General features: G+C 36.6%; 1 protein-coding gene across 1 annotated transcript in view; it reads right to left on the reverse strand.

Annotated features, from left to right (window-relative positions):
* Positions 1-900: 900 nt before the first annotated feature.
* Positions 901-15,694, reverse strand: part of SUSD1 (sushi domain containing 1) — a 42,838-nt gene continuing 28,044 nt past the window's right edge. Inside the window, exons 12-16 of the mRNA XM_050328608.1 lie at positions 11,358-11,451; positions 10,011-10,266; positions 5,627-5,666; positions 4,701-4,794; positions 901-1,957 (exon numbers count right to left, since the gene is read on the reverse strand). Of these exons, the coding sequence (XP_050184565.1) occupies positions 1,819-1,957; positions 4,701-4,794; positions 5,627-5,666; positions 10,011-10,266; positions 11,358-11,451 (623 nt within the window). The 3' untranslated portion in view covers positions 901-1,818. The remainder of the gene's footprint in view (positions 1,958-4,700; positions 4,795-5,626; positions 5,667-10,010; positions 10,267-11,357; positions 11,452-15,694) is intronic.

The raw sequence follows: 15,694 nt of genomic DNA on the forward strand, positions 1-15,694 counted from the left end.
TATAGATGTTTCTATATATATAAGAAAAAAATCTGCTGTGAAAACTTTACATTATGAAAAAACAAGGTAGGTAAAGAAGGGGCACACAGAAAAAAAATTACTTGTTGAAACTCACTGGAAGACCTCCAATTTTCCAACTATACCGACTGACAAGATGGATATTCCTGATTCTGCTTAACATACTGGCACACTGCTGGTCTTAGCAAAGTGTAAAAGAAGTTTGTTTTTTTCACAGAGGATGGAACATCTGTCTCTTTAAATAATTTCCTGATTCTCTAGCTCTCCTTTATACAGGAATAGCTGCTCATGAACTCTCTCACAGGACCAGAGCTGTAGGAGATTGAATCAGAATGAAGTCGTGCAGTTTGTACTGCTATACCAAACCTTGCATTCTATTCAGCTGGGAAAGGGAATCAGGTGTGGAATGTGTGAGAATGAATTCCACAGGAAAAACTGAAAAATTAAGACATAGTTGTTCACTATGAACAGTTAAATCATCCTGTCTCAATTAGCAACAGAAAATGCCATTAACTCTTAATCTCTAATCCAAATAAAAGTGTTCTTACTCAGTTACTGACTAACTGGAAGTAAGTAGTGGAAATACTGGATAACAGAAAAGTACCCAGACCTGAAAAAGGCACTCTCAGTTAGATGCTGCAATTGAAAACTCTCTTTGGCTATCATTCGTCTCTGCTACTAAGTATGAAATCTTCTGTTACACTTTCAGTACCAAAAAATCGATTACACAGCTTAGAAAGACACAACATCTAAATTTATAAAAACAGTAGGAATCCAAAATACTTACAATTCCAAAAATGGGTAACATATATTTAAAGTGGTAAGACACAAAACATAACTTGAATAAAATCACAAAACCTAGTAAAAAGCAAAACTCTTGTTTCTTTATTTCATCAGTTCATAGAATTATTTTGCTAAAATGTATCAAAGCAACTTCTGAACAGGAGTGGAAGTAATCAAAACCACTTAATTCTTTCTTACAGGAGAAAAAAATATATTAACTGGGAGTATGCCATAGGAAATTGGTTAATTGTACTTTATTGATTCTAACCAGATGTAACACACCAGCCCATTAACCAGACAACGATTTAATGGCTTTACTCAGCAGTAATTACAGAATAGAGATTAGCAAACTGTACTTAACACAGGTAGGTTCTTCCATTAATTAGTTTCACGTGCCATTAAAGCTACTCAGCTTTTTGGCAAACTGCAGTTTTATAGATTGATAAATTATTTGCAGTGATTGCAATAAATGTGAAACACATCTGTTGCTGACACCATTTAAATGTGACAGCAAGGGTACATGTTACTGATGTACCATTACTCCTAAGTGACTTAAAAGTGTTCTACCCTTATACTTGGAAATACAATAGGTACTTTATCTCATATAAAGGTAGGTCTGTATTTTCTCTCATAATGGGTCAGTTTATGTGTCCAAAGGTATCTAAAGTAACAGTTAATCCTCAGACAGTCTCAACTGGATCAGGGGATTATGCATGTAATCGAGTACAATACAAGCACTCATTATCAGGCGCTCATGCAGCTGGAATAGCTGAAAGCCTGTGGCCAACACACAGGATGCATGATAATGTCTCTGATACAAATCCGTTTGTGAGGGAAGGTTCTCCTTTACACACCACATCATCTGGAATAAGGGAAGACAACAAACATCTCGCTTCCCATGACAAACGCATTTCAACTGCTATAGTACATATGTGACATGCAGATATGTCCATGCTTGACAGATGCTGGCAGTGATAAGAGTACATTTTCTCTTTGCTGACTTCAGGGGATAACTCATCAGAGAAGAGAGACATTTTCAGTCTCTAGGAAAGATGATGTAATCCTTGTTTGTGCCACATCTATTGTAGCAGATAAATGTACAGCCTCACAGGCTACAGCAGCAGGTGGGGGATGCACTGTGCTGTGGAGATAAGAGCTGAGGAAAGAAAAAAAAAATTCCAGTTAAAAAAAATACTTACAAATCATTCAATACTCAAGCATGGACCTGACAAAGAACTTATATGTCTCATATTGATGGGATACATGACAGTGTTTCTAAAGTTTTTTTAGGACCCACAGTGCTGATATAAATTCTGAACATCAAGGCCAATGTGAGATGAATTGAAAGCATTTCTATAGGTTACCTGATGAGTACCTGACCAAGGTTAACCTCACCATCAACAGCATTCATGCCTAGTGCAGATCCACAGAAATCTAAATTTCTGGCACTGTCCTTATGCATATGAATGGGTATCACATGTAAAGGAAAGCAAAGAACTGAGAGGAATGGAGCAAGGTGTGTGACTAGCCACTTTAATAACTATGGACTAACATATTTTTTTTATGAAAAAAATTAACATCTAAGGACATCAGAGTCAGACCTCACTGTGTGAATCCAGTCTCAGACTTTTACTCACTGAGGAACAATTCAAACTTCTGTCAGCAACCATGCTGGTGGGAATTCACAATCCAACCCACTGCAGTAACATAATCCCTGAGGCTGCAGACATGTGGCAGGCGGGTGAGCACTTGAATATAGTGGTTCTTTGTGACAGAAGCTTACAGGGACCCCAAGAAATAATCTGAGACCATTCACCTGACACCACGGCAGGATCAGCTGTAGCTGTGTCATTACTGACAAGTTTGTTTAACCTGCCTTTGCAGACCACCCAGAAGCTGCATTCACAGCAATCTGCTCCCATGCCTCTCTCTCCTACAATTCAGAAGCACATGGGTACCCTCTGCATGGATGGTACATGCACCACTGGCACTATGAACAGGAGGAAGCTGGCCTTTCTATAATGGAATTCTGTATATTTGTGTATCATGCTTCTTGGCAGCATCTTCTCTGCCAGGCCAAGAAAACTGCCACTAGATTGCCCTACTTGAAGTTGGATCAGATGGATTTCAGGCCTCTCCTGTCAAATTCCTGTCTCTCTTTCTCCTACTAGGCCACATCTATCTTGGAGTACAGTGCATAAAACAGGACCATGATTTTGCAATTGGATAGAGCAGAAGGCTGACTTCATATGCTTTTTTTCCCCCAAGTCATACTCTTCCTCAGAAATGCATTAAACTGATGTCTAACTCCAACTAAAAGAGTATTTGTTATTTATAAATATTACAGATTCTTCTTGTGAGCAATCTGAAGTGTTGTATCACAACTGACGTCTGGGTTTTCCCTTCTCTGCCTCCTACTGAGATGGGACACTTTCAATTTCTGCCAAGGACTCTGCATGATGCTCCCTAGAACAGAAAAATGGATTCAAGAATTTCTCTGTACATGGGATCAAGGACCTTAAAGATACTTCTTGAATTATTAAATCCTTGTCCCCAGAAATACACTACACTACAGCCTGACCCCTGACAAATGTACTCAATGTACCCAGCTCCCTAAGGATTTCATCTGCTCTCACTCCTTCTAAAAGAAGACTGAAATGTGTCTATTTTCTCTACACTCATTCACAAGTGCTCCTACTGTCTGTGTTCTTCAATTGCTATCCTATCACTATGATCCTAATTTATATGACATCATTTTTAAAGGTACTAATATCCCTCTGTCATATTTTCACCAAAGAAACTGAAATAACTGAGAAGACTTTTGCAATGTGACAGGCTAGGGGAGCCCTTCCTCCTGCAATAAGCCCCCTGCCAGAAAAACTGGTTTAGAAACAAAGACAGTTACACCCTCTTCATCCTCAAATATCAAATCTGACTCTCACACTGTTTTTAAAACCCCCAAAACAATCAAGACTGCAAGCTAAGTTTACCACTGCATGCTGCTTCCAAGGGAAGTACGTAAAGATAAGAAAGGACACAATGGAACATTTAATTTGGAACTCTGATTACAAGAACTGATTTGAAATTTAGACCACCACAAATAATCAGAATAATCCTACTTTCTCCAGCCCTCTACAAGACTAACTCTTTCTGTTTCTGAATGCAAAATAAGCAGCTTAACCAATCAATGCTGCACTTCATAGCCCCCAAGCTGGAGGCTCCTGACCTTTCAAGGGACATAAGTCAGAAGACTATTCTTAGAGATAAGCATATTAAAACAACAACAAAGACGTATTTTTAGTTAAGAGATTTGTACATGTACACAGACATCCACAATTACATAACTCACATATTTGTTTTACCTATGAAAGAAAAAACGTTATAAAGTTACCAACCCTGCTTAAAGGATCGTGAAACATACATAAATTTCTTAAAAATTTCTAATGTGTTTTTCTCGATATTTGGATATTTAGATCAACTGCTAATGAAAAACGATCCTTTTAGGCCTTTTGAATAAAGCTGGGAGGACTAAAAATTGGCTTTATACATGAGCAAAGTACACCAACATTTCAACAGCATATAAATTTCATTTATTAAGTTCCTATTAAATCAAAACACTTCTGAACTACAGTCCTGGTGCTACTCACTGTCTTGAATACTTCCTTTATTAAGACAAGCCCCAAGATTTTCAGATATTTTGCCAGTGATTGCAAAGATCCAGAGGACATCAGTTCAAGTAATGGAACGCATTATTGGCCACCAAAAGTACTCCTGACAGTAGTTTCTAACAACCCAAGATGCCTAAACCAAGCAGGTTGGCAAGAAAAACTATCTGAAAACGAAAGCACGTAAGCCTTGTAGAGGAGGACCATAGACATAGAGTTAATAACAATACGTACCGTGCCGCTGAGAATGACAGGAACAGGATAAGGCAGATGGCAGCCACTGACCCCAATCCAACAGCAGTCATGTACCTCGGAGTGGGTGACAAATCTGAAACAAAACATCAAACCATTCAAACAAACAAACTCAACACCAAAACTTGACCTCTAGTGGATTCCAAACTCCTCTGAGGTAAAAACTCATTAACTGGAAACATTTTATAACTAAAAAGTAAATCACGATAAAACCATGCTAAGATATTTACTTTTTTTTTTTTTAAAGTTATGACACTATATATTTAAGAGACTGTCCTTACAAGTACAAAAATTAGCTGTATTTTCCTTTCTGCATGGAATCTTGTATTTTTTTAAGATGATAAAAAGACTTAATTCTCTGAGGACCACCTGAACATTACAAAATAAATAAAGTGGCCTCCAAAAACCAGAATGTTGTGGGGTTTTTGGTTGGTTGGATTTGCTCTGGGGTTTTTTAATTGTTGTTGTTTGGTTTTCGGGATTTTTTAGTGGGTTTGTTTTTGTGTGTGTGTGTGGTTTTGTTGTTGTTATTGTTTGGTTTGGGGGTTTTTTTTTACCCTTTAAGCCAATATAGTGCTATCTTAAAATGGGCTTCTAAAATTCGCATTTTCTCTGCTTCAAATCCTTTGTGCACAAAAATTGCAGTAAAGATTTGGATGTGATGTACAGAAATAGCAACATTGAAAACCACGGAGAAATAAGAGAATACATTTTAGAATGGATTGGTGAATCCATCAGAAGGGAATATTGAAGAGGAAGGTAAATTTTCTGTCTCTAACCTTTGCAATCCTCAAAATCAACAGATCACTAATGGCAAATGAAGAAACAGCCACAGCAAGTATTAGTTTATGCTGCCAAGCAAAGCCATGACAAATTATACTTTCTTATTGAAGGAAAAATTGACTTACTTTTGATTTGTGCCCAAAAAGCACAGGACTGTGTTCTTACCTGAAAGTGAAAACATAAAAATTACTGTTTCTCATAAGAGAGATTTATTATTACTAACATCCTGTGAAAGATCAGCCATTCACAACATACTACAAGGTACTACTATTTTTACTACTATGTATTTTACTACTATTGGGAATAGAGTTTGTTATTCCCTTAATAGCAATCTCTAGCTTGTCTTAAAAGATTATAAATTATAAAGATAAGATTTGAGATAAAGTTTTGATGAAAGGCTCACTGTAGTCTGGTAGCTCATTACTCTTCCTTGCTTTCTACAACCTAGGCATGTTAGTAACATGGAAGGATCTTTGAAGTTTCTTCAATATGGATTCAGAATTTATGAAATGTAAAGATAAGGTTGAATATGTTGTATTAACTCTATCCCCATGCAGAATGTGTATGTTAAAATATAGTACCTAATGGCATGTTTTACCAATACTGGATCTAGCATTTTCTTTAGTTTAGACAACTTGTTTGGTAATTTCTAACAGTTCGTATAGAATACTTATAACGGTTCGTGTTCACAACAGTTGAATAAATGTTTATCAGGGCTCTGCTTCTGCAGACTCGTTAAACAATTTTGGGTTTTTTACTGTAAGCTTTGGGACATTGGAAGCTTTTTCTCCCAGAACTTCACAGTCATAAACACAGAAGTAGTTCTGTTCTAAGTTCTTGTCTATTGTGTAAGTACTGTGAAGTCTATTTTTGTAGTGCTTCTACACACACTTTCCTTTCACTTTCCATAATGCATACACAGTTCATATATTTTCATGTAGCAAAATATGTATTAAGTAAAGAATAACAGTACATTTCTATGAAATAGAAGGCTACATTTTTAAGTATTTGCATAAAAAGATGAAAAAACATTTGTGTGCTTAACCTCTTGTATTTGTGTTCTTTATCTCATGTCTGCATGCTCAACTGTGGAATCTCAGTGACTCTTCAACTGATTTTTTATAAGGAACTTTCTGGTCAATTAAAAAGACAAAAGATTGACAAAATCCTCTTAGAAGAGGAAGGATAAAGAACACGGGATGAGTTTAAAAGCTCACCCAAATGCCAGATTCTGAAGGCACTGGCATGAGCGCCATCATTTTGAAATAGCTACATTCATGACACATTCTAGTGTGCAGAAAATTAGTCATCTCCTGCCTATCAGGGAAGTTACAGAAGTCCCATGAATCTCACCAGAAATGTTCACATTTCTTCACTTTATACTAAATCAAACCATAAATTCCTTTCTCTGATACAATTAGAACCTTTCCAGAAATGCGAAATTACTCCTCTAAATACCTGAATATCCAACTGATCTTAAAGTCCATATGACAACTTGCATGAACACAGTTAGCTAAACTGCAGACAGAAATCACTTCCACAGCTGCAGACTTAAAGGAGTTCTGAAGGAAAAACATTCTGTCATGCATATACACTTTCCTCAGATAATTCATATTAGGCTAATTTTAACAGATTTCTCTCGTGGTAGGGATTGTTTTGATTCCAATTTTAAAAAAACTAAAATCCCAAACAAAAATAAAACAAACAAACAAACCCAAAAAAACACCCATAGCTTTATTCTTGAAAAGCTTATGTCACCTTCACCTTTCACAGTCCTGCTCTTACTTCTGTTGGATGCACAAACTGTTTGATTCTAAAAAAGCTGCTGCTGACACCGAACAAAAGCTATGGTAAAGAAACTAAAATAAGTTTAGATTCCAAATTTTTTCTTTTTTTAGTTCTTTCCCTTCACTGTGAGCTGTGGCTTTCTGCACAGCATGAAATTCGTAAAGTAATCTCAGAAGATTAAAATAGGCATCGGTTGCTTTTGAGCTATTTAATTAGGATCATCCCTCATGGAGATGGACCTTTCTAAAGGTGGACAATTTGTTCCAGTTAAGTAAGGTTAACTTCCTAACTGCTTTCCATGTGTATCCCCAATGATCTCCTTGGGTCATCTGACCAGCCTTTTAACATATCTGGATATCCTGCATAAAATGCATAAATGAAATAAGGATTTTAAATAGTCCACCTTGAAAAATAAATGGAAAGTAAAAACCTCACAGCAGACACCCTTCACAAGACCTCCAAATCTGAAAAATGCATAAATGAACACAGTATGTCAGCTATATTAGGAATGATGACAATAAAGTTTACAATCAAGCCATGATGACACAAATTGTACCATTCTCAGTATGAGAGGATCTGGAGACAGAGGGGACCCTGAAGCACGCCAGAACATAAAAATCAATAACGAGAACATTAGTTAAAAGTCTATGGCATCTCTTTCTAATTTGTCTGTATTCAAATAGAAATGTGTTAACAAATTAAAAACACTATAGAAATGCTGATTTCACAGGTAATAATAATTGAGAGCCAAGCAAACTAAGAAACAAAAACAAACCAACCAACTTTTAAATCTTAACTCTTGAATCCAAATTCAGTTAGTTAAGTAATCAGATTTTCAGAAATTCTCAAAACTGAACAACAATTCATAATTTTGAATTTTTTTGGCCTTTTAATACCACCAATTGCACAGAATGTAACGTCTTGAGAATTAAAGATAAACCAGTACTTTTGAAGCATTGGTCTAAGTCCCATTTCAAAGAAGCAGAGCTGTGAACCAAAGCTGTTTGGTATTTCCAACCCTAAAACTGATTCATAAGTGTTGTATGTAACTTTGTGTACTTCAACAGCTAACAAAAGTCATACTGCATACTGGTTGTGTACTAAGGAGCTGGTGCATTCTAAACTGAAGGACGCAAGAGTGACTTCAACAAATGACAGTGATAATAATCCATTAAATCAGTGCCCTAGAAAATATGTCTGCACATGTTAGCAATGAAAGATCAGGAAACAATCTATTAGAAAGAGAAAGAATAAAGTAACTTAGAAGCCACTTAATAAACAAGCTGCCAGAGATGTATAAGCAATTGGTTCTGTTCTGCGCAAGAAAGGCCTCCACACAGGTAACAAAAGGAAAAATACCCCAGTATAGAAAATACTGAAGGGAAAGAGCTAGGGAAAACAACACATAAAACCCAAGGATAAATAAATTAAGTTCAAGGATGTATTTAGCAGTGCTTGTAGAGGCCAAACTTTTACACATTTGACTGATAAACAATCCTGCTCCATAGAGTAAATATTTCTAAAAAATACAGCTCATTGTCCAAATTCCAGGGCATTTTGGGCTAACTTAACATTATTTATGAACTGAAATGCCTTCTATTGTCATTTCCCTACTTTTTCCTCTCCCACAATCAATTAAAAGTTTATGACAAACAGAGTTATGATCAGAAACCACTTCATCTCTGCTATAAGGAAACTTCTCAGTCTATTATTAAAGTAGGTACCACACAAAATATGTGCTGCACAGGTCAGCAGATACCAGAAACATGTACTTGTTTTATTTCACTCAATTTGGACTGAGGCAGTCACATTTCTTAACAAAAGTTCTTTTAACTTACTGAGATTTGTGTATAGGCTTCCAAATAAGTGACCCACAGATCAGTTTTTGCATGCCTCCTTGCTTTTTGCTGTATACACAAAGCCCTAAAAACTCTATTTTAATATTTTTCAGATAGCAAGGTGAGGCAGTGTTTAGGCGTTTTTTTTTTTTTCTTTATTAAGGAGTGCTTAGTTCAGTTTTTATATTTGACATTCACAAACTATATTGCACAGAAAGAGTTATCACTTGCTCCATATGAGAAGAACTTCCTACGGTTGGAACTTATTATAAAAACATTGCTGACCCCTGAGATAGATACCACTAGAAAACTAGACCAGATGTACATTCTAGAAACTTTTTGTTTCTAATTAAAAATGCATATTTACTTTAAAATTATAAAAAACTTAATGCTAACAATATACTTTTTTTTCCACAAGGCTTTCTCAGTGGAGCTGGAGTTGATATCCATGGACATCCATGGCTCGTGGAAGGTAACACACGTGATAAAATACATTTTTTCACGTCATTTCAAGAATAAAACATTGGATTAAAAATTAAAATGGGTAAAGGAGTAGTTTTTTAATTCTCATACTAATCTGTTTCACTAAATTCTGGCCCAATAAAGACATCCTCAATTACTGAGGGCAGTGATGGCCTTTCATTTTTAGTAATTTTCTGTTGTTTGTCTTTTGACATCCAGAGTTGCTTCAACATTACAATGACATAAACATCTGTAAGGAATTAAAAGAGATATTTGAAGAACATCAGATTTAATCTAATTCAGTCAACTTAAGAGATCCTTGGAGAATCATAAAAAATTTAACACATTAAAATTTTCCTCTTTTTCCCCAGTAACATTTCATTCAACAAGTGTAAGAAAGAGGTTTTAAAATATCCATTACCTTATTCCACTCACTTATTATTCTCAAAAAAACACAATACTCTTCTCCCAGCTTTAAAGGAGCATTATAAAACTTCCCGTAGTAATGTCTGTCTCCAAGAGCAATTGACATGTTATCAGCAACATCCTTCGCCCGAAATTCAGCTGCCACATATCCTTTAACATCAGTGGTGTTACTAAAGAAAGTTGCAGCAGCAAAGGAGTCACAAATAAAACTGCTTTGCAAACCCAGAGGAAGCACAATCACTTGATACAGACTAGAGTGAAACAAAAAAGAGTAAATATTAGCCCTTACTTCAATGAACAAAGCATAGACATTCATTAATTCATACTGTCTTTTCTATTTGTAGCCTCTTAACTGTTTCTTATTATCAATGTCCAATATGAACACTTCTTATACTAAAATATCTGTGTGTATGAGTGTGTGTTCCACTGCATTTTGATCCAAAAGCACTGAATGTAAAGCTTAGAGCTCCTCATCATTTGCACATTAATGTTCAATGTTTATTTTGTTCAGAAAAACATCAAACTGAGATATTTCAGGCTATCTCCTCCTCCTCCTCTCGTCAAAGTTCACCTATGAAATAAGACATTGTTTGCTTCTAAAAATGATGTGTAAGTTCCTAGAAACAAGACTTTTTCTATTGAAAGGACAGGTACCATTTGTAAATAAATAAATAAAGCCTGTCTTCAGACCTCTCAAAACAATGTTTAGTCTATGGTATCCAATGACAGAAGGGCTGTTTATTAGGGTTGTTAAACTAGTCATTTCCTGAAACATTATTAGCTTTCAAATATCTTCTATTTCATTGTAATATTGAATTATGATTACCTTTCCCTTCTATCACCAACAGCACTTAGTAAATCCTTTTTCTCTAGAAATATATTTTGTTAGCAATAAACTAATATGAAAACACTATTTCAGAGTATGCATAAATTCTGAAATTGTTATTCACTATTTACTCTGGCTCTTAGGGGTCAAAAAAGGGAATTGGATGCGTGAGTTCGTTGGAAAAGGAACATCACATGAGTAGAGGTGTGTTTGGATCCATCAGTAAAGATTTACTGTAACCTCACTGTGGATAAAGGGAAAAGAAAAACAAAACAGAACTAAACCACAAACCCAACTGCAGAAACTCACAATTATCACAACCAGATTTTGTTCCAGAAAACAGAGAAGAGTCTGAAGCAAATATTACTTTGCTAAAGGAGGAGAAACTGTGAGTTACAGTATAAATTTTCTCCCATTGCTAATAAAAATAATCCAACCCTCAGAAACAGTTCTAATCTGTGAGTAATATAAATCTGCAGAATGTTTTTTGAAAGGGTGAAGAGCACACAGACAAACCTGATCGGTCCATTTTGATCTTCTGCTTTCCGGAGTCTAAGCAAGGGTGCAGAACCTTTTACTGCAACAAATTCTACATCTGGGAAAGGGGGATCTAAAAAAGTAAACAAATACCAGTACTTCAGAGAGGTTTTTAGAAATATTTTGGGTATCAGAGTTCTTAGCTACTTTTCCCCCAAAAGTTCCTTGTTCATTGAGTCTCAAACCCCTGACAGACAAAGCCTGCAGGCAAATTAAAACTGGTAAAGTAAAACCTAGAGCAAATATGAGCATGACAGCCTGGCAGCCCCAACTCAAAACCCTGCACTGAAGTATATTTGCTATCTAGTGCCCAAAAATGACAGTAGACCTGGAAGATGCAGTATTATTTATTAGAGTATCTGGCATGGCCAAGGAGAAGGAAAATACAAAACTCGGGGCACAAAACCCACTGCAAGAAATAAAACAGTATGGAAAAGAGGAGAATTTAGTAGCACCGAAAGTACTTGCAAGAAGGCAACTTCCTTAGTTACTTCCTCGCAGTCAGTTAGTAATATCCAGCTCCCTGAATTGGATTTCAGTATCAGTACAGAGCTCTAATCTGTTTTGGTGGGAATTTGAATCAAGGCCAACACTGAACAAATCTTTCTCCCTCTAATTTCAATGGCAATGATGACAGCTGCACACTGATATGGAAATTACCACTACCAGCCTGAAAGCAAAAAGGAAAACAGCTTCAATGTGCACAACCAAGGGGGCAGAGTATGAAGCATGGGTACTATCTACCCCAGAAGTCTGAAAGAACTTGCACAAATATCTATAGATATGGCTAGGCTTTTTGAACACCAGTATATCAGGCTGCTGGTGTGATATCTGTAATAAAGAGTAACAAATGCAGTGCTAATGTACAGAAAAGCAGGGTTTCAGATCTAGAAAGAATAATCAAAGTCATGGAGAGAACCAAAAGAAAACGCAGATCTGCCGAAGTTAAGTTACATCAGGCAAAATCTCTCTGAAATGCATGGATTTTTCAAACAGCTGGATTACAGACAGGTGCACGTACATTTGAAGCATAGAAAATCATTCATTTTGCAGAATGAGGTCTGTTAGAAGAACTGGCAAGAGGGTAAACAATAGGGAGATAGAAAAATACCTCATGTTTAAAGCAGAAGTACTGGGGTGCAGGAAGGTTCATAAAGGGGTTCTTTAAAGACTAAAAGGAAGTACTAAGTCTGGCATTTTGTTCACAATCACTGTGCAAAATCCCACTGTGTATAGATGAATTTTGCTGCTCAATGCTAGAAATAGACATTACACAAGAAGAATTGCATCACCTTTACAACTACTGTTTTGCAAAAACAAGATCAAATTCATCCGTATAAAATACAAAGTGATACACTTGGAACTACTAACAAGAATTTATGCTACATATTCTGATTTCATTTGATTAGTAGGAAGATCATATTAGTACACATCAGAATGAGTGTTAGTCACCAAAATGACAACAGAAAGAAAAGAAAGTCTGCTCTGAAAAGCGTAAGAAACAGATTTATGTAACACTAGAATAGTGCCACCAAAGGTGCTCAAGGCTCAGGTGTGACCACTTTAGTGTCTGAAGTTCCAATCATTATTGCAACAGAGCTCTGAGAAACCAGTGCACAGGATACAAGGAAGACATGGACAGAGAAGAAATCATCTTACATGAGGGAACCAAAATCTTAGGTTCATACATTTTGTAACCTATGAAGAGGAAATCTGAAAGCTAACATGACCTCTGCTTTATTCAGATGAAAGAGGGGGAAGGGATACAACTTAAGCACAGTATGTCCAAAATAAAGCTAATGGACCATAAAGGTATCCCTAGCTAGAAAAACACCAACCTTACCCTTGACAAAAATCACCCCCAAGAGAACCTCCTGAAAGCTGACCTAGCCAAATAGACTGCTTTGGTAGTTCTCTTTACCATGTTCTTTTCAAAACCAGGCTACGGGTGAACTACCAGTGAAGAAATCAGCTACAAATGTTTAGGATTGAAATGAGAATAAGATTTATATAGTGGTTTACAGCTTCCTCACGAGGGAAAGCAGAGGGGCAGGCATTGATCCGCTTTTCTTCAGTGACCAGTAACAGGACCAGAGGGAATGGCATGAAGCTGCATCAGGGGAGGTTTAGGTTGGATATTAGGAAGAGGTTCTTCACCAGAGAGTGACTGGGCACTGTAAGAGGCTCCCTGGGGAAGCGGTTACAGCACCAAGCTTGTCTGAGTTCAAGAAATGTTTGGACAGTGCTCTTAGGCACATGGTGTGATTCTCAGGGCTGTCCTGTGCAGGTCCAGGAGTTGGACTTTGATGATCCTTGTGGGTCCCTTCCAACTCAGAATATTCTGTGATTCTATGAAAACTAAGAGTTTTCTGAGTTAATGAGGTGTATTGCATGGCTGCTTGCAAGAACAGGAAATGGTCTTTGCTTCAGGTCTTTTCAACACCTCTGCAACTGCAGATATTGTAATATGTACAGAGAGAATTTCCACCTGAACAAAATAAATGAACAAAGTGACATTTGACAGCCAATCTTATTGTCCTTTGCCCATTGCAAACTTAAGAAAACATAATTTAGGGGTCATAAATTTTCTGTTAACTTCAGTGGTTCCTCAGGACATTGTCAACAGGACAATATATATGACAGGAAGATATAGATGTCAGGGTAGATTCATCTGGTATATTTCTCCTATCTTCCCTTCCTTTGACATTCAGGATCATCAGGAGACACTATTATTAATTTCTATTAAGAATTTTCCAATTTCCAAGAAAAAACTTGGGAATTTCTTATTTAATACCAGAAAGAATCTGCATTGCATGCAGCAGTTTTGCATTATTTTTCCAGATAAGCAGTACAAGGGGAAATGGGACAAAAAGATGCTAAGGGCATAACAACTACTTTTTTAATTTTCTGTAATTTGACAGGGAAATGCAAACCATGAAAATACACAGCCATCCAGCACTGACAGCCCTAGCAAGTGGGTAAAACAGAGCAAAATCTGGAAAAACATAGTGCTTTTAAAGGTTGGAGTCTTTTGCCATATTTAGTTTCTAGTAAGAAATACTAATTATTATGCATACAGTAGACAAACTGCCTGTTTTAATAAGACAAGTGAATGGTGTGCAACAACATAAAGGAGGAATAATAATAATTAAAAGCAATAGATTTCATTTTTGCTTCAGTGACCAGAAAGTAAACTCTGAAGGAGTTATTCCATTTGTAGTATTTGCCCAGTATGACTTCTTCAATCAAAGAAGAACCTTTTCAAAAATTTAACACTTAAAAATAACATTAAAAAAATCTGCTGGGAGGTAATCATTATTACCAGGTTTAAAAATCCACACAGAAAAATACTGACTTAACAGCACCTAGAACGAGTGAAGGGAAGGGGGGAATGTTACAGAGAGGTGAGGATTTGCAGTAGGTGGGCTGTGAGAAGAAAGCAAGATCCTCCACTCTGTTCAGGTGCTGCCAGCACCTTGCCTTTCTTAAAGAGTTTTTTTTCCTTAACTTTTCACCAGCAAAACAGACTAAAATATCTGTAGCAGCACCAGGAAAACAGACAACATAGCAAGAAATGCAAATAGGTCCAGAGATAATCCCACTCTAAGCACTTCCTTGTCATAGCAGTGCTATGTTGATAATACTTGAACATTTCACATGCAGGCTAATTTTCTACAATAAGAATCCATCCAGCAATTGTCCCTCTGAACCTGAAGACAAGTGACAGGAAAGAAGGCATATGACAGGAAGTGCCTACGACTGTAGAAGCACAAAGAAACACCACATGCCTGGACAAAAGCCTGCCTAGTGCTATACTGTAATCATACATTTTAGAAGAAGTTAGCATGTTGAAAGCAGTTCACTATTAGTTATAACGAAACCACTTCACAACAAAAGAGCTATTTTTTTTCTTTAATCCTAGAAATGAGCTGTTTACTTCTTGTGCAAAGCCCTGGTTTATGCCTATACTGCTTCCTGCTGAGGACTGCACAACCGAATCACTGCAATAAAAGGAATATGTGAACTTTTGTGACATTCTTCAGGAGTGGTAACAGGAACATTTAACGCCTTTCCTGTCACATGACCTTTTGTACAGCTCTGAAACATTAACTCAGGGACAACATTGTGCTACTAACTTTTCGATATATAATACAGGCAACAAGGCTGTAAGTTGCCTTTTACACAGTCACATAAAAAATGAATGCACAAATCCATTTCTATCCCACACTACATATGGATATGCATAATACCTGTTAAACTTAATCTAACTTGTTGAAAAACCTTTTCTTGGTGCCAGTACAGCTCTCTTTACAGCT

Source organism: Myiozetetes cayanensis, unplaced genomic scaffold (assembly GCF_022539395.1).
Source record: "Myiozetetes cayanensis isolate MyiCay16 unplaced genomic scaffold, myiCay2020 scf4, whole genome shotgun sequence".
NCBI lineage: Eukaryota > Metazoa > Chordata > Aves > Passeriformes > Tyrannidae > Myiozetetes > Myiozetetes cayanensis.